Consider the following 24,022-nt stretch of genomic DNA (forward strand, 5'->3'; position numbering starts at 1 on the left):
ACTCCCTATTCTGCACAAGTGCATTCCACCTATTACCCCAACATATACTTGTTATCATCGACAGGGGCTCTGAATAGATATCGGCCCTCCAAAAGTCTCCAAAGCTCTGGACCAGAGCAACCTTATAACCAGATCCGAACATTAGAACTTTCAGGGGGTTAGAGAATGTAGCAGAGCCTTAGAGAATCAACCAGCAAGTTTGCCAATGGCTAAATAAGACGTCCATCTCGCTATTCATGCATTTCATTTGTCCAGTATGGAATTTTTCATTCAGCGATATGGTTTATTTTCAAGGGTGTTACTGCTGTAGATTACATGGAGCAAAGCTGTTATTAAGTAGAAGCTTTAGGGCTAATTGCTAAACTGGCTTTATATAAATGCAATTCTTTATTTGCTTGGTTTAGAAGAATTCTAACAGAACAAGCTGAAGCCTGTCACTGCCACTCCGGGTTTTCTATAATCACTCTTCCCTCTCTGTGCAAATGAATACATACATCATTATAATTCTGTTTATCCCTAAGACAGTTGTTAAAAGATGGGGGAAATGAACATGATTGCATGTAGTTTGTTTGGAGACCCTTCACTCTGATCCGCATCCTATACAAATTGACAGTGATCAATCATGCAGTTGCCATTCTGGAATAGGCAAGTCCCGAAATTATTTCTTGGACAAGTAAAATGAGACCAGAGAATGAGATATCTGTGAGGTGGGAATTGGCAATCTAGAACTCTCTTTTGAGAAATAAGAGTACTTTTAATAAGGGTGAAGACACACATGGCTACTAAATGCCAGAAGATGCCAGAAGATACCCTGCCATAGACAATACTGAGAATTGCCTCTGCTAAACACACGTAGAGACAATTATCAGTAAATGATCAGCATTGTCTGTTTTTGTAGCTGTGACGAGTAGCTGCTACTAGTAGCTCTGTGTGTCTTCACCCTAAAGCTGGGAATTGAGTAAAAGATCTACTTATTTGACAAGGTCACCACACAAGGCGACCTACACCTGACCAATGCTCGGAAGCAAATGGTGATGATCCAATCATCAGATTACAATGGGGGCCTACAAAGACCCTACTGGAGAGTGCCAGATAAATGTACTGATGCTGTTCACCCCCTAATGGGTTTTTTAAACCTGCCTCATACATACAGTATGTGGATGGTTTCAGCCAGCTATTGGCAGGCCCAGATTGTGGCAAGGCCATAGGGCGGAACAGATTAAGGGGCGGCATTGCCTCCGAACCACACCTGATGTTCGCTCACATCCAGAACACTGGGCACTAGGTATGTGGGAGATTTTACCGGTTATTTGAATTGCATGTATGCGATCCTTGGATGTTGGTCAATTAGAACTCAGGTGCCCCCCTTCTGCAGAACAACTGATTTAACCCTTTCTTTATGTTGGTGCATTGGGCTTCAACAGAGAACCTAAGTACTGAGAGGGAAATAGGCCCCATGGTTGGCGGGGCCCAGGGACAGGGGGTCTGCTTCCTCTATAGTTAAGATAACCTGCCTCTATAGCTGCTCTCCTACCTTGGTGCAAATGGGCAAGGATGTGAGCGAAGGGTGGCGGTAGGGGGTGGAGAGGGTTTTTCTGCAGGGGGGGCCAGTGCCTTATAGTTAAGTCAATGGCTGTAGAGCTAAGGTTGCCACCAGGGTTGGACTAGGGGGTGAAGGGCCCACCAGGGCTTCTGTCCCAGAAGCCCTACAGGTGCCCCCAGCCGAGCGCATCCCCTAACCCCCCCCAGGGGCCCCCCTAACCCCCCTCGCAGGGCCCCCCACCTGAAGTCCTCCCCCGAGCGCGCAAATTTGACGCATCAGGGGAGGAGCGGTCGGAAGGGGGAGTGCTGGTAAGGATCGGGTCTGGGCCGCCGGGGCCCACTAGGCCCAGTCCGGCCCTGGTTGCCACCTTTGCTGGGTTTTAAAATCTGGTCGAGTTATGATGTCAGAGGCAGGGTTATGAGGCAATTCGTAGGGTTTCTGCCTGGTTTTCAGAATGTTGAAAACCGGGCAAAAGGTTTTGACCCGGACAGCCCCTTGAAAAACTGGGTCAAAACTGGACAGGTGGTAACCCTATGTACGGCCTATATTTACCAAGGAGAACAGTAAGGTAATTTAATACACAATAGATCTCATTATAAAGTGAGGATAAACAGGGGTCGGTGTTATAACCTCCTTTTTCATGCAAAGTAAGACTGTTCCTGTTATATACTAGTGCTGGATAAACACACAAAAACTTTCAGTGCCTTCATTACACTACTTCATTAAGGCAGGCCGACTAATACCGGCTAGCTTTGGGGCTGGTTATGTGCCTTCAGGCTGTATTGTATATGCCGTGGAAGCCCCGTATGGAACATAAGTGAGTGAGATTTTTTTTTAATTATTAGAAAATATGAGATGTACACCCTGATGTCGTCAAAATATTATTCCACAATCAGAAACCCTACTTAGAAGTGCAATTTATAATAGTGAGTTTAAAGTCGCCACTGCCCCCGCATACTGTATAGTGTGAGTAATATTATATTCAGGCCACATGAATGATTATGCTGGCAGCTCATTTGATCATACAAATGGAATCCCGCAGGCCAGGGGGGTGAGTTCCACATTATATTGCCCCTGGCATGGGCCCAACTGCCAGTTCCTGGGGTTCTGACAAGCAGTGCACACCCCACATTGCAGCTTTCAATGGGATGTGTTTATTTATACAAGTTGGCACTGATACATTATTGTAATGTACTTATGAGCTCAGCCTATGAGTTCCGTCAGTATGGCTCATGTTATAATGAACAATAAATGCATATTCATGCGAGGGCAAAGGTGGTTTCTTCCCACGCTTTAATAAACTTCATCTCAAAAATTTGTCCAAGTGCCCATTTTGCCCCTTCTTTTTTCCTTGCAATAGATTATTAACCCTCTGGACTATTTAAATTTACTTGAAATACAATACTATATACCATATGTATATATATATATTAAATAATATACCCCCTATTGAAAAATAGAAGCATATTAGAAGTCACCAAGGAGTTCCATGACCATACAAAGCTCCTTAGCACCCTGTGCCCACCGGTGCTCCCTAACTTGCACATCTGAATGATGCTCGGTGTATTAACCCATTTATTGTACAGCGCTATGAAATACATTGGCGCTTTCTAAATACATGATGACAATAATACACGTGCAGCTCAGTATTTATGGAGGAAGCTGTGGTGTTTGCAGGCCCGGATTTGTGGCGAGGCCACAAAGGCCCGGGCCTAGGGCGGCAGAAACTTAGGGGCGACATGCCGCCCTGCCGCACAAAAATTCTGACATTTAGTTCCCATACGGAGCACTGGGGACTTCTCCCCAGTGCTTCGTATGAGAGTTTAAATGTCCGCACATGCGTGCTTGCGTCGGCGCGGTGGGAGGTGGTTTGTTCGCGCATGCGCAGGGGGGAATAGGGGGCGGCCTAGGGGTGCCCGGATTTGAAATCCGGCGCTGGGTGTTTGCACATTCTGTGCCCATGGTGCAAAGTGCAGTTTTTTGGCTGCTGTGCTAGCCTGCACTTTAGTATTTGAAATTGCCCCCTGCTGCCTGACTTAAATTCAAAATTGTAAAATGCTCCACCACTGCCACATTTAGGGTTGCCACCTTTTCTGAAAACAATACTGGCCTTCCAATATATTTTTCTTTATTACCTATTAATAACATTGGCGTCATACATGATTTTTACAGGCCGGTAAATACCATCTATGTAGCAACCCCAGCCACATTCCAGCCTGGCATTAGGCTCAATGGAACTCACCGGGGTATGATATTGGGGTGCTTTTGTGCATACTGAAAAACACGTTTTTTATTTCCATTGCCATTCAGCCACCAGTTGTTTCACTTCCCATCAATTCCAGCGGATCCTTTATAAAATAGAAGTTTCTCGTTGTCCAAACAAATGTCAAAATGCCTTGAAATCCAATTCCATTCTATTATACAGCCTTAATAATAAGGTCCATCATTCCCCATTGGTATTATTAACCCCTGGGGAATTTCTCCCCCATATGTAATAAAAGGCACTATGTTTGCCCAGGAGCAGTAACGCATGGCAACCAATAAGATGTTTGCTTTTAAACAGGTGACCAGTAAATTCAACCTGCTGAATGGTTGCTACGGGTTACTGCTCCTGGGCAAACTTAGCGCCTTGTATTATACCCCATTTGTCCCTAAATTTTACAAAACTCTTTTTTACTCTTTACATTTTTATCTGCAGGTTGTTAGGAAAGTAAAAATACATATATTTTTTTTTTGGGGGGGGGGGTGTTTCAATTTAGCATTTGAATTGATTGAAGGGGTTGTTTACTTCTGAGTTAACTTTTAGTATGATGTAGAGAATAATATTCCAAGACAGTTTGCAATTGGTCTTCATTTTGTATTATTTGTAGTTTCTTAATTATTTCAATTTCAGCTCATCAGCTATCTAGTGTGGAGTTTCTGCAGTTGTTTGGTTGGTAGGGTCTAAATTACCATAGCAGCCAGGGAATGGTTTGATTGAGAGACAGGAATATGCCCTGAATAGAACAAGTTATTAAATGTAACAATAACAGTAAAACTGTAGTTTTACAGAGCAATAGGGTTTGGCTGCCGGGGTCAGTGACCCCCATTTGAAAGCTGCAAAGAGTTAGAAGAAGAAGGTAAATTATTATTATTATTATTATTAAGATTTATTTATAAAGCGCCAACATATCCCGCAGCGCTGTACAATAAGTGGGTTACATACATTGGGCATACAGAGTAACATATAAAGCAATCAGTAACCGATACAGGAGGGGAAGGGAGCCCTGCCCAAAAGAGCTTACACTCTACAAAAAATAATTGAAATAGTATAAAAAATACATAATGAAGACCAATTGAAAAGTTACTCAGAATTAGCCAGGCAGAGGCACGTGCAGAGGTGGGAGTTTGTTTAACTGAATCCCACACTAGGAAGAATGCACTAAAGGCTGAAATGTGCCCTAACATGAACGCGTTGGTATTGCGCCAGGCTGGCGTATTTCACCATTAGGAGATATGAGCGACAGTTTATAGTATAGTACTCTGTATGAGAAATAAGCCCTGGAGCCATCAGTCTGGAAACTCAACCCAACTTAGTAATACAGGAGTCTGACTCCAAGGGGCTTCTTTCAGCCAAGATATCATTGTTTTCCTCCAAAGCAGGAATTAAACAAACACAACTAAAAATACGTTTGTTCTTTTGACTTATTAAAAAAGCATGTGTTTTGTTTATATAGTTTCTTGCCTGCCACATATCTACTGTATATCAGTACAGCTGGAACAAAGCAGGGATGGCTGTACAGGTATGGGACCTGTTATTCAGAATGCTCGGGACCTGGGGTTTTCTGGATACGGAATCTTTCCATAATTTGGATCTCCATTGCTAAAAATCATTTAAACATTAAATAAACCCAATAGGACTGTTCTGCCCCCAATAAGGGGTAATTATATCTTAGTTGGGATCAAGTACAGGTACTGTTTTATTATTACAGAGAAAAGGGAATCATTTAACCATTAAATAAACCCAATAGGGCTGTTCTGCCCCCAATAAGGGGTAATTATATCTTAGTTGGGATCAAGTACAGGTACTGTTTTATTATTACAGAGAAAAGGGAATCATTTAACCATTAAATAAACCCAATAGGGCTGTTCTGCCCCCAATAAGGGGTAATTATATCTTAGTTGGGATCAAGTACAGGTACTGTTTTATTATTACAGAGAAAGGGAATCATTTAACCATTAAATAAACCCAATAGGGCTGTTCTGCCCCCAATAAGGGGTAATTATATCTTAGTTGGGATCAAGTACAGGTACTGTTTTATTATTACAGAGAAAAGGGAATCATTTAACCATGAAATAAACCCAATAGGGCTGTTCTGCCCCCAATAAGGGGTAATTATATCTTAGTTGGGATCAAGTACAGGTACTGTTTTATTATTACAGAGAAAAAGGAAATCATTTTTAAAAATTAGAATTTTTACTTATAATGGAGTCTATGGGAGATGGCCTTTCCGTAATTCGAACTTTCTGGATAATGGATTTCCGGATAAGGGATCCCATACCTGTACCCTGCTTGTATTTAATTTTCCAAATCCATAACTAACACTTGTTGGTGTGATGCAATACTTTCTAAATGGTTATTTATTATATGCAAGGCATGGTGCAGAGTGCAATAAAATAGGTGCAATCCTCCATCTTTTCTGCAGTTTGCCCCATACCCCGCACATAAGGGAAATGCCCCAAGTCTCTGCACTCCAAAGTGGAGCAAAGTGTCCCTCCTAATGAATACAGTGCCGCCTCCTTTTGGTAGCACTGTATTCAATAGGGGTGGACAGGAATAGCACATAGTAGTTCTTTGGGGGGCTAAGGAAAATGTCCATTTTTGCCAGCCCTGAAACTACTATTGCTGATAAAATTACAATGCGTAGGTCTGGCTTATAGTAAAGAAAAAGAATCAACAACCATTATTTCTTTATGAAAATATGTGAAATTGTTTTCTTTCATGTCTGGGGGCAACAAATACTTTGCACATTATTATTATGGGTGATGAAAGGACACAGCCCTTATGTAAAATCATATGAGGACATATTTACTCTTCATTTGACTTCTAAGTATTTGTTACCCTGTAATCTTATACTTCTATTTTTTATCGGGAACTTGTAAAAACCTGTAGAGGGAATTTGAGTAATGCGCTGAAAGAAGCAGCTAAAGGAACGATAAACAGTATTTATATATCTATATCGACTGTAAATCCAAGGAGGATGGTTCAAATCTACAGTTTAATAATAGATAATCATGAAAGAAACTCAGGTATTTGTTTGTCTCAATAGGATGCCACATTGCTGTATTTTGGAGCTTTCTGGATAATGGAAAGTGACTAAATATATCCAGTTTTCCTACATTATTTGGAACTATTCCTTTGTCTTGCTAAGCTTTCTTATCTGAAGGACCCTTAGTGATATAAACAGTAGGTTGGTTTTAGGCAGGGTCACTGTTATCTGAATGAACTGCTATAAAAATTTCAGAAAGTATGAGAGATAGTAATGCACTTTCATACACACAAAGTACCTATCAGATTTTATTGAGTAAATATCTATTCTACCCTTCCAAGCTGAATGCCTTACCTTCTGATATTTCTCTTATTTTGTCCCTCCTGTCTGAATCTTGACCTGCTGCCTTCCCCTGACTGGCACTTGGGCACCATGGATGCCACCCTTGACCTAAAATATCTGGATCTTCTTACTTTTGTCTCACTCTTGCTACAGTCTTGTTTCCAATCAAAAGCTGGCTATGCACTAGCCCCTTAGAGTCAGCTTATTAGCCTGCATATGGGGGCTTCCCAGCAGCCTGCCTGGCCGATAGCTGGCTGAAAGACAATTATAAGGCGGGTTATAAAACCCCCATGAGATAAGGAGCACATTGGCACATTGATGTGATCTTTTCTTGGAATGACTGCATGGAACTTCATTCAAACCTGATCATTGATTTGGGGCCAAATGATAAGTTCAGTTGATTAGGCCCAGTGCATAGGTGGCTACGGTCACCAAACAGATAGATCTCAGCATGTGGCCATACACTGAACGATATTCTTCTGTATTCAGCCAGTGAGCTGTATAAATAGGTATGCTAGATTGATAAGGATCACCCACCCAACATACATGTGTCAAAAATTGTTTTGTGTGATTTATTCTGAAATTATGTATTGCCTGAATGGCCAGGTTCAGTTATTTACCTAGGTTCACACATACACTCACCTAAAGGATTATTAGGAACACCATACTAATACCCTTCTCTGACCTCTAGCATCAACAAGGCATTTTTGCCCACAGGCTGCCGCATACTGGATGTTTTTCCCTTTTCACACCATTCTTTGTAAACCCTAGAAATGGTTGTGTGTGAAAATCCCAGTAACTGAGCAGATTGTGAAATACTCAGACCGACCCGTCTGGCACCAACAACCATGCCACGGTCAAAATTGCTTAAATCACCTTTCTTTCCCATTCTGACATTCAGTTTGGAGTTCAGGAGATTGTCTTGGCCAGGACCACACCCCTAAATGCATTGAAGCAACTGCCATGTGATTGGTTGATTAGATAATTGCATTAATGAGAAATTGAATAGGTGTTCCTAATAAACCTTTAGGTGAGTGTATATCACATGGGTTGCTTTGTGGGCTTTGTTCCTTTGGAGAAGCACAATACCCTATTATTATTCCAAGCTGTTGCACCCTACTTAATTCCAACCAAAGGCAGTGCACCCTAGGATACAGAGTAATGAGTGCTTTCCAGATGTGGAAGAAAGGGGGTGGCTATGGAATGCCTTCAATCACTTCCCTTCCGACTGCACCAAAACAACATGTTTGCACTATCACTGTTCTCACCTAGGGGCACATTTACTAACCCACGAACGGGTCGAAATGAGTCCGATTGCGTTTTTTTCGTAATGATCGGTATTTTGCGATTTTTTCGTATTTTTTGCGATTTTTTCAGCTTCTTTACAAATTTTTCGTTACCAATACGATTTTTGCGTAAAAACGCGAGTTTCTCGTTGCCATTACGAAAGTTGCGTAAAATATAGCGAATATAGCGAAACTTTGCACCATTTAAGTTTTAACGCTACGAAAAAGGCTCAACTTTTCGCGTAAGTTTTAACGCTACGCAAAAAGCGCAACTTTTTACGCAACTTTCGTAATGGCTACGAAAAACTCGCGTTTTTACGCAAAAATCGTATTGGTAACGAAAAATTCGTAAAGAAGCCGAAAAAAATCGCAACAAATACGAAAAAGTCGCAAAATGTTCGTTTTCAAGTCGGAACTTTTCCAATTCGGGTTGGATTCGTGGGTTAGTAAATCAGCCCCCTAGTGTCCATTAACCACAGATCCTGCATATTTCTCACCGAGTTCTTTCTTATTTGTAGTTATTTATTTATTGGTATTATTGTATAATATAGGCTAGGGTGCATTGTTCATCCTTTTGAGTATAATTGCAGCATATATTCCCTGGGAATTGTTTGGGGAACCCTGAACGCCATACAGTCACCTTACAGTTCACTTTCCAGCACTGGAAGAAGGTTATTTGTTGCCTCCATACTTTCACATTTGTTTTGTTTCATAATTAGTCGCCAGTCTTGTATACAAATTGTATTTACACACTCTGCCAGACCTTGCCATTTGGAACCTAAGGGCCCGAGCAGTCAGTTAGAGAACTTGCTTAATATGGTTCTCTAGCTATAAGTGAATAAAAAATCTGTACTTCTAAGGGTGAAGACACATGGTGCTACTAGTAGCAGCTACTTGTCGTGGCTACTAATATAGACAATGCTAATAATTTACTGGTAATTGTCTCTAAGTGTGTTTTAACAGAGGCAATTCTCAGTATTGTCTATGGCAGGGTATTTTCTGAAGTTTAGTAGCCGTGAAAAAGTAGCTGCTACTAAGTAGCTCTGTGCGTCTTCACCCTTACATCTCTAAATATGTCTGCCTCAATAAATACATGAGACCAAAAGTTCTACACAAATTAGTATGTATCATCTTCTCACCCCTTTCTAGATTGCATCAGGGAGGAAAAAATATTTGATATATGAAAATTACCTGTTTTGTTGCTTGTTGTGGAGATCTGTTGGGCTGAAAGTACGGCAGTGACTGCAGAGGGGAAGCAAAATGCCCGGTGTGGGTTTGTGAGTAATGATAACGTGTAGAAATATGCAGCCATTGCCTGGGCTTGCTCCCTATTCAATACGTCAGCCCTGGGAAGAAGCTGATTGCTCCGAATATGAAAAGAGGCGCCCCATGCTCTAACATGCTGTCAGCCCGGTGGGTGCCAAAATATTTGGCTTGTGTTTTCTAATCCATTTCATCCACTAGGCAAACAGAGCGCTGAGCTGCTCCCACGTGGCGTGAATAGGCTTAGGCAATGCACTGTTTAATGAAGAAGGCTACACCTGCCCTTGTTGCTCTGGTCACTTTTGAAAAATGTATCCTGCAGGGCAACAAAGGTTGGAATGCAGAACTGGGTTAAACATTGTGTCTGGCTGAAGGGAAGATATTCTTTTAATTAATATGTATGTCAGCAGGTCAGGGTTGGACTGGGGGGTGCAGGGCCCACTGGGGCTTCTGTCTCAAGGGCCCTTGCACCCCCCAATGGCCCCCGCTGCCTTCATACCCTTCCAGGAGCCCCCAACACCCCGCAATGGCCCCCGCTGCCTTCATACCCTTCCAGGAGCCCCCAACACCCCGCAATGGCCCCCGCTGCCTTCATACCCTCCCAGGAGCCCCCAACACCCCGCAATGGCCCCCGCTGCCTTCATACCCTTCCAGGAGCCCCCAACACCCCGCAATGGCCCCCGCTGCCTTCATACCCTCCCAGGAGCCCCCAACACCCCGCAATGGCCCCCGCTGCCTTCATACCCTCCCAGGAGCCCCCAACACCCCGCAATGGCCCCCGCTGCCTTCATACCCTCCCAGGAGCCCCCAACACCCCGCAATGGCCCCCGCTGCCTTCATACCCTCCCAGGAGACCCCAACACCCTGCAATGGCCCCCGCTGCCTTCATACCCTCCAAGGAGCCCTCAACACCCCACAATGGTCCCCGCTGCCTTCATACCCTCCAAGGAGCCCCCAACACCTCGCAATGGCCCCCGCTGCCTTCATACCCTCCCAGGAGCCCCCAACACCCTGCAATGGCCCCCGCTGCCTTCATACCCTCCCAGGAGCCCCCAACACCCTGCAATGGCCCCCGCTGCCTTCATACCCTCCCAGGAGCCCCCAACACCCTGCAATGGCCCCCGCTGCCTTCATACCCTCCCAGGAGCCCCCAACACCCTGCAATGGTCCCCGCTGCCTTCATACCCTCCCAGGAGCCCCCAACACCCTGCAATGGCCCCCGCTGCCTTCATACCCTCCCAGGAGCCCCCAACACCCTGCAATGGCCCCCGCTGCCTTCATACCCTCCCAGGAGCCCCCAACACCCTGCAATGGCCCCCGCTGCCTTCATACCCTCCCAGGAGCCCCCAACACCCTGCAATGGTCCCCGCTGCCTTCATACCCTCCCAGGAGCCCCCAACACCCTGCAATGGCCCCCGCTGCCTTCATACCCTCCCAGGAGCCCCCAACACCCTGCAATGGCCCCCGCTGCCTTCATACCCTCCCAGGAGCCCCCAACACCCTGCAATGGCCCCCGCTGCCTTCATACCCTCCCAGGAGCCCCCAACACCCTGCAATGGCCCCCGCTGCCTTCATACCCTCCCAGGAGCCCCCAACACCCTGCAATGGTCCCCGCTGCCTTCACATTCCCCCGCAGGAGCCCCCAACACCCTCTGACCCCCTACCCCCAGCACGCCTAAATGAAATTCACCTGCAGTGCGTCGGGGGAGGAGACCACGGGTCGCCGGAGCCCCCTGGGGGGTTCGGGTCGCAAGGAAAGGTAGCAAGAAAAAAAAGTTGTAAGGAAAAGTAGCTCCAAGAAAAGTAGTAAAAAACTCAACTTCTTCGAGTTGTCACCGCGAAAATCCCGACTTTATCGAATTGTTATAGGGACAATTATAAAAAGTCAAAAGTTTTGGACAAAACCCAGTGAAATTTCTAAAGCTTCGAGACAAAAGAAAGAACTTCAAGGAAAGGGACCTCTGCCATTGACTTCGACATGAACTTGGCAAGTTAAACCTGGTGAATTGTTGCATTTGGATTTTTAGCCATAAATCTTGGAAAAGTCGCATCTTTTTTTTGAATCAAGTTTCAAATGAAAAATCGATGGTTAGTAAATGAACCCCTAGGTGTTGTTGCTAGATTCCCTACTGGAGATCCCTGCGTAGGTCTGAACATTGGTGTGGTGGTGATATTGCTTTCTATATAAATTATTGCCAGAATAAGAGAGTGCTTCTGATTGGCTGATTACGCTGGTTCTGTGCTTGTGGCTGCCCCTCTGGATCAGTATGGGGCTATATATCATTTGGGTGACACTCTAGCTCTCTTTTTGTGTTGCTTGATTCCAAGTTGCTGACCCCTTTACCAAAAGACTGAAACCCTGGGATGTGTAAGATGCAACTAAGGTGACTTACGGCTTCGTAACACACATTGTAGCTCTGATGGGATTCATGAGACAAAAGTGGTTCCCTTTCTTTAGATTTTGTCAGGGTTCACAAGGTCCTTTCTATAGAAATTGCTTCACTTGAGGGGTTACTTTAGAGCAGGGATCCCCAACCATTAGCTCAGGGGCAACATGTTGCTCCCCAACCCCTTGGATGTTGCTCTCAGTGCCCCCAAACCAGGGAGTTATTTTTGAATTCCTGACTTGGGGGCAAGTTTTGGTTGAATAAAAACAAGATTTCCTACCAAATAAAGCCCCTGTAAGCTGATAGGGTACATAGAGGCCCCTAATAGCCAATCTTAGCCCTTATTTGGCTCCTCCATGAACTTTTATGGTGCTTGTGTTGCTCCCCAAGTCTTTTTACATCTGACTGTGGCTCATGAGTAAGAAAGGTTGGGGAGCCCTGCTCTAGAGTAATAGCTTGTTTTGTGTTGTTGCAGAACCCCACTGTGATCCAACATTTGGTCTGGGTTCCCCTTAGATCAGTGATCTCCAACATGTTGCCCTGATGCTCCCAGCAGCCTCAAAGCAGGTGCTTATTTTTGAATTCCTGGCTTGGGGGCAAGTTGTGGAGGTATAAAGACCATGTGTACTGACAACCAGAGCCTCCTGTAGGCTGCCAGTCTGCATTTAGCTACCAAATAACTAATTACAGCCCTTATTGGACATCCAATACGATTTTGTTCATGCTTTTGTTGCTCCCCAACTATTTAAATGTTGCTTATGGATAATAAACATTGGGGACCCCTGCCGTACATCATGATAACCTCACAGTTCCAGAAATATCTAGAGCAGCAAAAAGTAGCTCAACTCAAACCTTTCCCTTTAAGCTTGGCTTCCAGGGCTATCTTGGAAATCCAATAGACTTTCTCCCTAAATCCCACCCTAAATGATTTCAAGCCTTAGGGTGATGACACACTGAGCTACTAGTAGCAGCTACTTTTTCACGGCTACTAAACTCCAGAAAATCCCCTGCCATAGACAATACTGAGAATTGCCTCTGCTAAAACACACGTAGAGACAATTATCAGTAAATGATCAGCATTGTCTTTTTTAGTAGCCACGACAAGTAGCTGCTACTAGTAGCTCCGTGTGTCTTCACCCTTAAGCCACTGTTCCAGCCGCCCTTGAGGGGAGAGAAATCAAACCGTTCGGGGATTACATGCAGAAACACCCTACAGGTGGTTCCCTCACCTTCAATACCCTGTATAGATGTTTAGTGAAGGTATATTGGAATTTATACATGCTCCAACAGAAATCCTGTGGAATCTTTATTTCAGAAACACATTGCAAACAATTATCTAATACCTAAAAACTTCTGAAAGGTATGTGCAGTCACGCCCCTCTGTGTGTGTTTATATAAGCTATAGCAATGTGCTCTGGGGATAGGAAGCTACTGACTCCTCTATAATAATACAGGTTGTATAGTCTCCCCTTTACCTGAGACACGGCCAGTACCCCCAAATTGTTAGAGCCCTACATATAAGAGCTGCTCGGGGGACATCCCTGATATATTCATTTATTTCCCTCCCAGATGGCGGTCACATCCTTTCTGCATTGCTAGAGCCTTCCCCATGTTCCCAGCAGATCAGTTCTGTCCTTGACATAAGGTACAGTATGTTAAACTGAGACATAGTCACTTATGAAGGTCAGATATATAGTGCAGCCTAATAGGAAACTGATGTTAAATGTTGTTTGTGGCTCGTTCTTGTCTCTTATGAATGAGGATCAATAAGGAGATTCTTCTCCAAATACTGTTATTAGTTCTTATTGCCCTATCTTGTTCCTATCTTGTTGCCCTCTTAGAAAGCAAGGGAAGGGTTCTGCAAATTACCCAGGGTGCAACTGAGGGGGGCACTAAGCACATACCTCTCTGCCTCCCCCAGTGCAGTTATCTATAAGTGAAGTAATGTGCGATAGATGTGATGTGCTCATTACCATTGTACTTAGGAACCCCTGCACCCCAACACACATCCCTGAATGATCCCCCCCCCCCACTCCTCAGCAACACTCTAGGGGGCATGGCTGCCTCTTACACTGGGCCTGGCACTCATTGACTCACAATGCCCCATTCACTATTCCTTTTTGCCCCTAGTGTTACTCTCCCTGATCCTCTTATTGCTAGTGGCACTTACTTTATCCCTTCTTGCCCCGAGTCCTACTGCACCCCATTCTCTCCATATTCCAAGTGTTAATTATCTTCTTCTCTCCTTGCCCTTAATACTGCATAGTCAATGAGTAGGCCACAGATCGTCACATTCTGCCCAAGATACTAGTAAAAAAGGGAATATTGCTTTGATGGAACATCCCAGTATCCATCGCTGAGTACCCTGTTGCCAATTAATGCTTTCAGGCAAAGTAATTTTACTCCTTTCTGGGACAATTTCACCAAAACAGTATAGTTTTATATTGTTGGATGCTTTACAGAGAAAGCCCTTCAACACATACTTCCCACGCTTCATTCATGTTTATTTAACAAAGTAATTTAGCTCTAGAGCACAGCCTTGTGGCCACAGAACATACAGCAGCTTCCTACTGCTGTGTAAAAAAACACTGTATACTGTAAGCTGAGAATAAGGCAATGTGTCCAGATACCAGTGCAGTCTGCAGCATGCATCTGCTAATCAGGGTGCTGAATCCATATAGGTTGGGGGTTAAAGGGTTTCTGTCAACAGAATGATCCTGTTTCACTACACTACTAATTTATTTTTACATAAGTGTAGTGTTTTTTTTATTAGTTAGTTTTTATTAGTTTATTAGTTGTAATAAATATATCAATGTTGTATATAATTTCAGTTGCATTTCTTTCGGAGCAAAGAGGCCCATGGGAGCCAACATGAATTCAGTGCTGTGTTTATGAGGGGCGGGGGGGGGGGGAGGTAGGAGTCCCCAGTTAAGCCTATCATCTAATTCGCACATCATTGAATCAATTGCATTGAATATGGGAACACACTTATATAAAGTAAGTGTAAAAAATGTAATAAAAGGGTGTAAACCCTCCACACACATAAATGTAAAATTATCCAGAGTGCTGTTCTAAACCCTTTTGCAATTTACATTATATTTTTTAGTTTTCCAAATATTAGCAGTTTTTAAACCACTAATATAATGTATTTCAACCAACAGCACCACTTGCTACTCATTATGGCCAACCAGCTTGAGTTGGCAGAGAGTAAGGCGCATGAATAGAGGAAAGTCTGGTAATGTTGCTCTTTGATTTGCGCACCTCGCGGTGACCAATGTGGCAAAACCTGATTGGTCCCCTCTAGATGAGGCCTCTGGAGCAAAGCTTGACTTGCAGATGAGCCTGTCAGTGAAAAGCCCAAGTGACTCCTCTCTAGATGTGACTGTAGGGTTGCCACCTTTTTTTTCTTGTAATACTGGCCTTTGGGTCGGGGGGGGGGGGGGTAGGTGGGAGGTAACATGGGGCAATGTCACCGGGCAGGGGAATGGGCAGGGTAAAGGCCGATCTGTACTAAGGAGTGAGAACCTTTAATGCTGCCCTCTGGCACTGGGGGGCTTCTAAATACTTAAAAGTTCTCTTTAATATAGTGACATATTTATACTAAATGGAAGGCTCCTCACTCATCAAAACATCACTTTTATTCCAAATGTTAAAACAACAAAAGAGTAAAAAGAGTATAAGGCGGCCATTATACCATAATAATAAGGCTTTTGTACATTGTACATTCACTTGACCATTAATCACTTATTTCAGCTACGGTTTTCTTATAAATACAAATAAATAAAAAAAAATAAAAAAATAAAAAAAAATAGCCTGCTATATTCCTTTAGGCCAGCTCTAAGGTAACCCATAGGCCTGTAGGCCAGCTCTAAGGTAACCCATAGGCCTGTAGGCCAGCTCTAAGGTAACCCATAGGCCTGTAGGCCAGCTCTAAGGTAACCCATAGGCATGTAGGCCAGCTCTAAGGTAACCCATAGGCATGTAGGCCAGCTCTAAGGTAACCCATAGGCATGTAGGCCAGCTCTAAGGTAACCCATAGGCCTGTAGGCCAGCTCTAAGGTAACCTATAGGCCTGTAGGCCAGCTCTAAGGTAACCTATAGGCCTGTAGGCCAGCTCTAAGGTAACCTATAAATACTATATAAATTCTCTATATTAACAAGGAAGAATACAATAAAATATCCATAAGGAAAGGCCAGACTTCCCTCACTAATGACCGAAGATATATCTGAATTTCTCACAGGTAGAACAGCTTGTGGGAGAGCTCAGGGCTCGGCTCCCTGTGGATACTCTGGCCGACAAGGAAGGTGAGTTTGTGTGCGTACTGGCAGGGCGCTGGCACTCGGATCACTCCCTGTAACAAAAGATTACAATACAATACAATTATAGAAACACGGATCCTCATCATAGCAATGCATGGCCACAAACATAGTAATAACAGTAAGTGATCTATACATGGAACAGAATATGGGGAGTAGCAGGAGGGGCCCTACCCTTGCCCCATACAAGCTTTGCAGCAGGACTGCCAATCTGTGGGTTCGGGCAAATGCCAGAGGGGCTGCTGTAAGATGCCATAGTCACTATTTATTGGGCTGCTGGGGGGCTGTTTGGGCCTCTGTGTACTTGGAATGCCAGGGCCTATTTGGAATCCCAGTCCAGGCCTGTTTTGCAGGTATTTAGTATAGATTCCCTTATGCCCTGCAGAGCATACTGTGTGCTCTAGTGTCTCACTGCAAATCTACAGTAATAGTCCGTGCAAAATACATTTTCCTTTTAAACGTTCTGCTGGTCTATAATCTCTTCTCTAGACTTCCCTAGCCAGGTCTGGGCACTACTGCCCTGCATCGCTTGCACTAGGCCAGCAGGGGGCTCTGCAGCACAGCATACTCAATAAAGGAAATAGATTCATTTGGTAATTTTTATCCCACCGAAGATCCATCTTTGTTTTTAAATTACAATATTTCATGCTGTCGGCAGTTGTACGGATTTGCACTGAATCTCTGGTGTCATGGCACGCTGGGTAAATGACTTCTATCTATCAGATCCCGAGTATTCTGCTCAATTACTCACTGTATATGTCATTTGCTGACACTGATGAATGTCAGAATTCTGTATATGTTACATATAGTCACTTGATATTTAGATAATATTTCTTAAGTCAGATCAAAAAGGGGAGACAGCACCCCAAGTGATGATCGAACCCTGCTTTGAATGTGAACCATGTCCTTATAAGCTGACTTTTCTAGGGAGAGGGGTCGTTTAGTTGTTTGTAGTAACATAAAAGGGATGTATGGTACAGACAGGGGTTCCTAGCAGAGCTGCTGGGTATCACTGACCCTGTCAATCAGAGCAGCCACGTCCCAGTGATGTCAGACTAAGAGAAATGAAGCCTGGGCAGCTTGATAGATAGGCTTTATAGCACTGATATTGCTAAGGTGATGCATTGAAACACTGAGTGCATTTAATAGAAACTAAGCTGTTTCCAGAAAGCAGAAAAAAATGGTTTCCGACTGCAGCGCAAGGGCAAACGCGGTACTTACGGGCCAATTGTAATAGAGATGGCACAGTTTGTAGGTCAGTCTCTGCATATGGTCCGGTTTCAGGCCGTTCTCATCTAGCAGCACATTATAGTAGGTTGGATTCACGGTTCCTTGTCGTGCATTTTGGCTGATCAGGTAGAAATCGTACCTGCAGAACAAGACGTGTGGGTGGTCAGCGAGCCTGGTCAGTGCTCTGCATGGAAATCTTATGCTGAGAACATTCATGTGTCAAATAAGGGGTTAGATGTCAAGCTTCTCAGTCATTTTATGTATCATTGATATAGAGAATAATGAATGCAACAGTTTGGTTGGTTGCCTCGGATTACTGCCTAAGGGCAAATTTGTCCAAGAGGGTACCTGCCCCCAAACGGGCAAAAGGCCACAGTATAGGGAAAACATTTGTCTTAGTTTATTGTTCATTAAGCCTATGGTAGATATCTCTTCCCCTCCTGTTGCTGCTTCTCCCATTCCTATAGTGCTTACAGGCAGGGATCATGGGGATCACTAAAACATCAGGGATAGCCTATCACGCTGCTCTCAGGGCAGGACAGTGAGTGCACTATAGGCACTGTGCCATCCTACTTATTAGTTTTTTTTATATATTACACAGTATCATGATGCTCATTTGCCCTAGTGTTGTTGCTATTGCCCGCTAGAAGTACAAACCACATATATAATTGGTTGCTAACATATTTCAAGTTCATAATTAAGGATTAGAAGTCTGGAAATGTTACTTTCCCCCCAGACACTGTTAGAGCTGCTACTTGCCATTCGGGTCTTGTGGCCTCGGAGTCCACGATTGTCCCCAACACCGGGTTCTGGATGCCCCTGCCGGTCTGTGTGTAGAATCTAGAGATGCACTTCTTCCGCACCACAATGACCGACAGTCTGGGGCTAAGGGCAACAAGTCATGGGCAAGCGGCTGAGTAAGGCACACATGTAATACAGATGGATGATGCTGTTTATGATGCATCTGGGGCACACACAGCCATTTCAGATGGAGAAGGGCATGGCTGTATGTGCCAGATGCTTCATTTCAAGGGCACGCTCTCCTGGGCAGATGTAACTTTGGTTTACAATTATGGCACAGAAATCTTTATGGCACAGAAATCTAGTTGAGCGGATTCAGACCCCCCACTCAAATTCCGCTTACCTTCCTGGTTCCTCAGGCACGGCCCTGCCCCTTCATGCCTAGGGAATAATGCCTTGTGCCCCAGTGACTAGAAGGCATGCCATGAATAGCAGCTCAGTTACAGAGCAATGTGATTAGTACTGCACCTAGTTAGTAGCACACTACTAGCCTTCCATACAGCACAGTGCCTGTGCCTTTACTTTGCCTTTAAGCCTGCTCCATCAATACCTTATGCATACCAATTTTTTCACCATTAACGTGGCACAAACATTATTTATATTACCCTGAAGCGGGGTCTATAAATTCTCAGCAGATGTTCTTTGAGATGAGGATTTTTATGTGGCAATAAGGCAGCTTCTTCTCTCCCGTGCCCATTAAGAGCCCTAATGGAGCCAGCGCTGCACACACATTGGGCTAGCAGCCCCCCCAAACTGCAATCTTATACAAAAATGACAGTTCTATGTACAGGCTGCTATATACAGTGCCAATGCAATCAGTGGGCACATATACTTTGTGGGGAGTAGATAACATGCAGTTTTAGCCAGGCAGAGTGATGCCGGCCTCTACCATTGTGCCCAGAAGTGAATGAAGTGATATAGAAAGTCTATATTCTCCCAAAGAGCTCCTCTTTGTACTTGAAATGGCAAATTCCTATTTTAAATCCCAGTCTGGGCCTGTATCTGTCCTACAATGCTAGTTACAGCTGGCCGGTTGGCTACCAATATACACCTACCAGTAGCTTGTCTTGGTCTCTCTGAAGCTACTGAGAAGCTGAGGAATCTCATAGTCCACCACCATCTTCAGCTGCCCGTCTCCTACGCCGTCCCTGTACACAACTATACGGTTCGGGAGGTCATTGTTGCATCTTTGCCAATTCTGTATGGCTCCTGGAGAGCAAACATATAAATCAAATAGTCAAAAATGAAATAATCAAATCACTTTGGCCATTCAAAGTGGCCAAAGAGCATAGTTCCCTTTATACCAATGCTGAACTGGTTTCTTTGACAACACAACTGGCTCTTCTCACACCAACATAGAGCAAAGTTCCCATATATGTGAGGATATTAACCACTGGCTTGGCCTCTCAATACTGAGTCAGTAGAACAGTGATACAAGTAAGGGTGTAAACGATGCCCTCGTAATTAATACCAGATTGTACTCAGGGCAGGTTCTGATTGGGCTGGAGGACCTGAGCTGAGGACAGCATTGGTTCATGTATGCAGTTTTCAACTCACTGGTCTGTTCATGTCCTAAAGCTTCTGATGAAGTGGCCTTGAGCCACGAAACGGGTCAAGCTAGGGAGTTCTAGTTTTGTTAACTCTGCACTATGTTTTTAATGGAAGCTACTAATAAAGATTGATATATTTTTTTAAACTCAGTAGTCCTAGCGTGCTCCGTCCTACTACATTTTTCCTTTTGCTGTTTTCCTGCCTGGATCGGGGGTCGTTTCTGGACGTGCTAGCACGGGACACTGGGGACGTGGAATCTATCCGGTGAGTGCTCCCTACGTTTACTTTCAACTGTTCATGTCCTAAACAGGTCCCAACAGTTGCCTGGAATCAGCTTGATGTAGACCAACACTTGGGTGGCCAGACTGGTGGCCAAACAAGATTTAGCAATGTATGATCATCCCAAAGTTAACCTGTTTGACCCCATGTGAACAGTACAGTGCAGTGGAACACTCCAAAGACCATGCCATCCATCGGAACTATTCACAGATCATTAAAAGCTACTGGTAGCTTTATAGAGTGCTAACATAATCCACAGCGCTGTACAACAGAATAGAATATATACATTAAACAAGTTACATACAAACACTTATGGAGACAGGAGGTAGAGGCCCTACTTAGAGCTTACAATATAAATGGAGACAGGTAGGAGACCTCAGGTGTGGGCACGGGCAAACAAGATACCAATCTGCAGGCTCGGTACTAATATAACTTGTATTGGGAACGGCTCCTTAGAAACAGATTTATAGGAGAGTCCTTGAGAACACATTGCATTTTCCATTTCTTATCAGAGGCTCAAAATAATTTTCCTTCATGTGAAGTCACAGTAACCTCTATGTACAAACAGCAGGCTGGGGCTTGGGGCGCTCGAATGTAACTGGGCTGGAAGCTCTTCCTTACATAGATCCCTTTTGTTTTCTGCTTTACTATGCACTGGTTTGTATTGGTTATGTATATATCTCCTGTATATATATATATTTATTTATTATAAGGTCAATCCTTGTGTTGCTTTAGCCCATACATATCCCTTCTCTGTTGAAGTCCATATAGTGTGCTGTACACTTGGAATTCACAAAGAAAATAAAATGGCACTTATTTATCTATTTTTTTTAAGTCAGATTAGTTCTACAAAACAATTAAAACCTGTTAACGTAAAGAACTTAGTTATTTTTCTCTGTTTCTTTCTGGTCATGGAAGCTGCTATAATGCGTGATATGGTTAGCTGCAATTCCCAGTTCTACCCAGCAGGTGGAGTCCATGATCCATAAACTGCTTCCAAGGCAAAGTCTAGCTAAAGCATGCTGAAATACATGGGATACACCATAATAATAGTGGTGTGGACTGGATGGCGCCACGGGGCAGGGCAGGTGCTCAAGAGAACAGTGGTCTGGGCAAAGCTCAGAGATTTAAACGTACCCAGGAGGTTTCTGGCCACACCATGGCCATAGCTGGCAATGTCCATTGTTCATATAAAGGGCACTAAATATGAGACACTCCCAAACAATATGGCAGTTACATGTATAAAAACCTCTCAATTCCCCCAGCGAGGGTGAGTAAATAAAAGAGGGGTTATAGTGGTGTGGGGTTAAAATACACCTGGGAGGCTGTCCATTCAGTAGAAAGGTCCTGCTCTGAACCTTACTCCATTATCAGCCTGACAAGGTGATATTATTATTATTATTATTATTATTATTGTATTAGTTTTAATTCATTTTATAGTGCGTAATTGGGTCCCATAAGTTTTAGGTTGACCTGCCAATTCGATTTGTGGCATTATAAGGGATTTTCAGTCAAAACATAATCATTATTGTGTTCTTGGGGCTGAAATGCACAGTTCTGGTGCTGCCAGTCATTGCCATCGGAGGTTGAAGTGGACAATTCGGGCACCTTGGACTGAATCGGGCCTGTGTACCATCAGCATACTGCAACAATGTTAGATCATATAAACATATAGACTCCCAGGTTCGGACTGGGCCAGTGGGACACTGGGAAAAAACCCTGTGGGCATATCATCTCAAATTTGATAAATACAGGTATAGGACCTGTTATCTAGAATGCTCGGGACCAAGGGTATTCCGGATAAGGGGTCTTTCCGTAATTTGGATCTCCATAACTTAAGTCTACTAATAATCATTTAAATATTGAATAAACCCAATAGGGCTGTTCTGCCCCCAATAAGGGGTAATTATATCTTAGTTGGGATCAAGTACAGGTACTGTTTTATTATTACAGAGAAAAGGGAATCATTTAACCATTAAATAAACCCAATAGGGCTGTTCTGCCCCCAATAAGGGGTAATTATATCTTAGTTGGGATCAAGTACAGGTACTGTTTTATTATTACAGAGAAAAGGGAATCATTTAACCATTAAATAAACCCAATAGGGCTGATCTGCCCCCAATAAGGGGTAATTATATCTTAGTTGGGATCAAGTACAGGTACTGTTTTATTATTACAGAGAAAAGGGAATCAGTTAACCATTAAATAAACCCAATAGGACTGTTCTGCCCCCAATAAGGGGTAATTATATCTTAGTTGGGATCAAGTACAGGTACTGTTTTATTATTACAGAGAAAAAGGAAATAATTTTTAAAAATTAGAATTATTTGCTTATAATGGAGTCTATGGGAGATGGCCTTTCCGTAATTCGGAACTTTCTGGATAACAGGTTTCCGGATAAGAGAACCCATACCTGTACAGAAGAAAATATTCAGCCGATAAAACTGTCTTCTGGATTTGCCATTCCGCCCCCATCTTCCCTATATCTCTATTGTTTAGCTGGAGATTAATCCTCCTTTTGGTACCTACCTGTGTACAATTCTACTATATTAACCAGTTCTGTCATACCCAGTGTTGCTCCGTACCCCCCAGGGGCAGATACCAATGCTGAACTTAATTCAAGACTTAGGGCTCATTTATGGCCATAAATGCAGTTGTGGTCCCCGCAATGACAAAACCGCTGACGTGCCCTTGCGTTGACGTTAATGAGCCCTTTCATTTCAGCTCTATTCTGCAGATCTATCGAACACATTCCAATCTGCCCCTTTACACGTGATGCCATTACACCCACCCTGGGTGCCTCCTCTCTGCTGTGAACGATGCCCAAATTTCGGATCATAAAACAACATCGTAATATTTATTCTTTGTAACGAATCTCTGCGCCCTAGAGTTTCTAATCAAGTTTTTGGTGCCTAAAGTGCTGGGTTTATGAGACTGAAACTCCCTCTATTATAATTAATTGCCGCATTTATAGAGATGTTTCCCGTAGGGGAGAACTTAGCAGGGAGCGTTTATCCACCATTCCCAGTAAAGTCCCTAAAATGTTCTTTCGTACTCATTGAGAACAGGAATGGGCGCTGCTGTATGCGAGGAGATAGTGATGTGGCCTCTACTGCCTGATATTAATGCACCCCCTGCTCATGTCTCCAGGGTAACAATAATGGCCCCTGTGCCCCTGGGAGGAATAGCACAAACAATGACCCAAAGGCACTAAGTAAGGCTTTGAACAACCAATTGAATGGTTAAAGGGGAACTTCAGCTTCCTACCCCCCCCCCCCACACACAACACAGAAACCTCTAATATCCCTATCCCTGTAATCTGTTCCTTCAAACAGTAGGAATAAATACCATGTTTATATGCTGAAATCCAGCTGCAAAACATTTCTTCCCTTTCTGCATCATTTGAAATCCTGGCAGGGGAGGAGGGACTAAAACACTGATGTTACAAAGTGTAACAACTTCTCCACAGCTTACAGACAGCATGCAGGAACTACATAACCCACAATGCATTGCACTGGGATGTCCCTTTCCTTATTGACATCACGTGTGCAGGGGATTGTGGGATTGGGAGGATGCAGGCTGAAGGCAGGCGACTACTGTTACATTTTATTTGAGTCACAAAGTAGTCAGCCCATCAGCAGGGGAACAAGGGGCGGGGCTTAGGGAACTGTTCCAAACCAGATTATTACATTAAACATCATGAAAAGGCTGCATATTGTTTAATTAATGTATATTGCAAAGTTGCTTGGAATTATGTTTACTTTTGAAGTTGTG

General features: G+C 43.7%; 3 protein-coding genes across 3 annotated transcripts in view; 1 reads left to right on the forward strand and 2 right to left on the reverse strand.

Annotated features, from left to right (window-relative positions):
* Positions 1–9,747, reverse strand: part of amotl1 (angiomotin like 1) — an 81,663-nt gene extending 71,916 nt beyond the window's left edge. The window contains exon 1 of the mRNA XM_031895693.1: positions 9,612–9,747. Within this exon, the coding sequence (XP_031751553.1) occupies positions 9,612–9,732 (121 nt within the window). The 5' untranslated portion in view covers positions 9,733–9,747. The remainder of the gene's footprint in view (positions 1–9,611) is intronic.
* A 560-nt stretch (positions 9,748–10,307) lies between these two features.
* Positions 10,308–11,339, forward strand: LOC105946678 (extensin-like). The gene has a single exon (XM_012958237.2). It carries the CDS (start codon positions 10,308–10,310, stop codon positions 11,337–11,339), a length of 1,032 nt encoding a protein of 343 aa, XP_012813691.2.
* A 4,349-nt stretch (positions 11,340–15,688) lies between these two features.
* The window catches only part of piwil4 (piwi-like RNA-mediated gene silencing 4), a 79,199-nt gene continuing 70,865 nt past the window's right edge, over positions 15,689–24,022 (reverse strand). The window contains exons 18-21 of the mRNA XM_012958238.2: positions 19,474–19,627; positions 18,377–18,502; positions 17,609–17,756; positions 15,689–16,422 (exon numbers count right to left, since the gene is read on the reverse strand). Coding sequence (XP_012813692.2) covers positions 16,306–16,422; positions 17,609–17,756; positions 18,377–18,502; positions 19,474–19,627 — 545 coding nt within the window. The 3' untranslated portion in view covers positions 15,689–16,305. The remainder of the gene's footprint in view (positions 16,423–17,608; positions 17,757–18,376; positions 18,503–19,473; positions 19,628–24,022) is intronic.

The sequence above is a fragment of the Xenopus tropicalis genome, chromosome 2 (genome assembly GCF_000004195.4).
Source record: "Xenopus tropicalis strain Nigerian chromosome 2, UCB_Xtro_10.0, whole genome shotgun sequence".
Lineage (NCBI taxonomy): Eukaryota > Metazoa > Chordata > Amphibia > Anura > Pipidae > Xenopus > Xenopus tropicalis.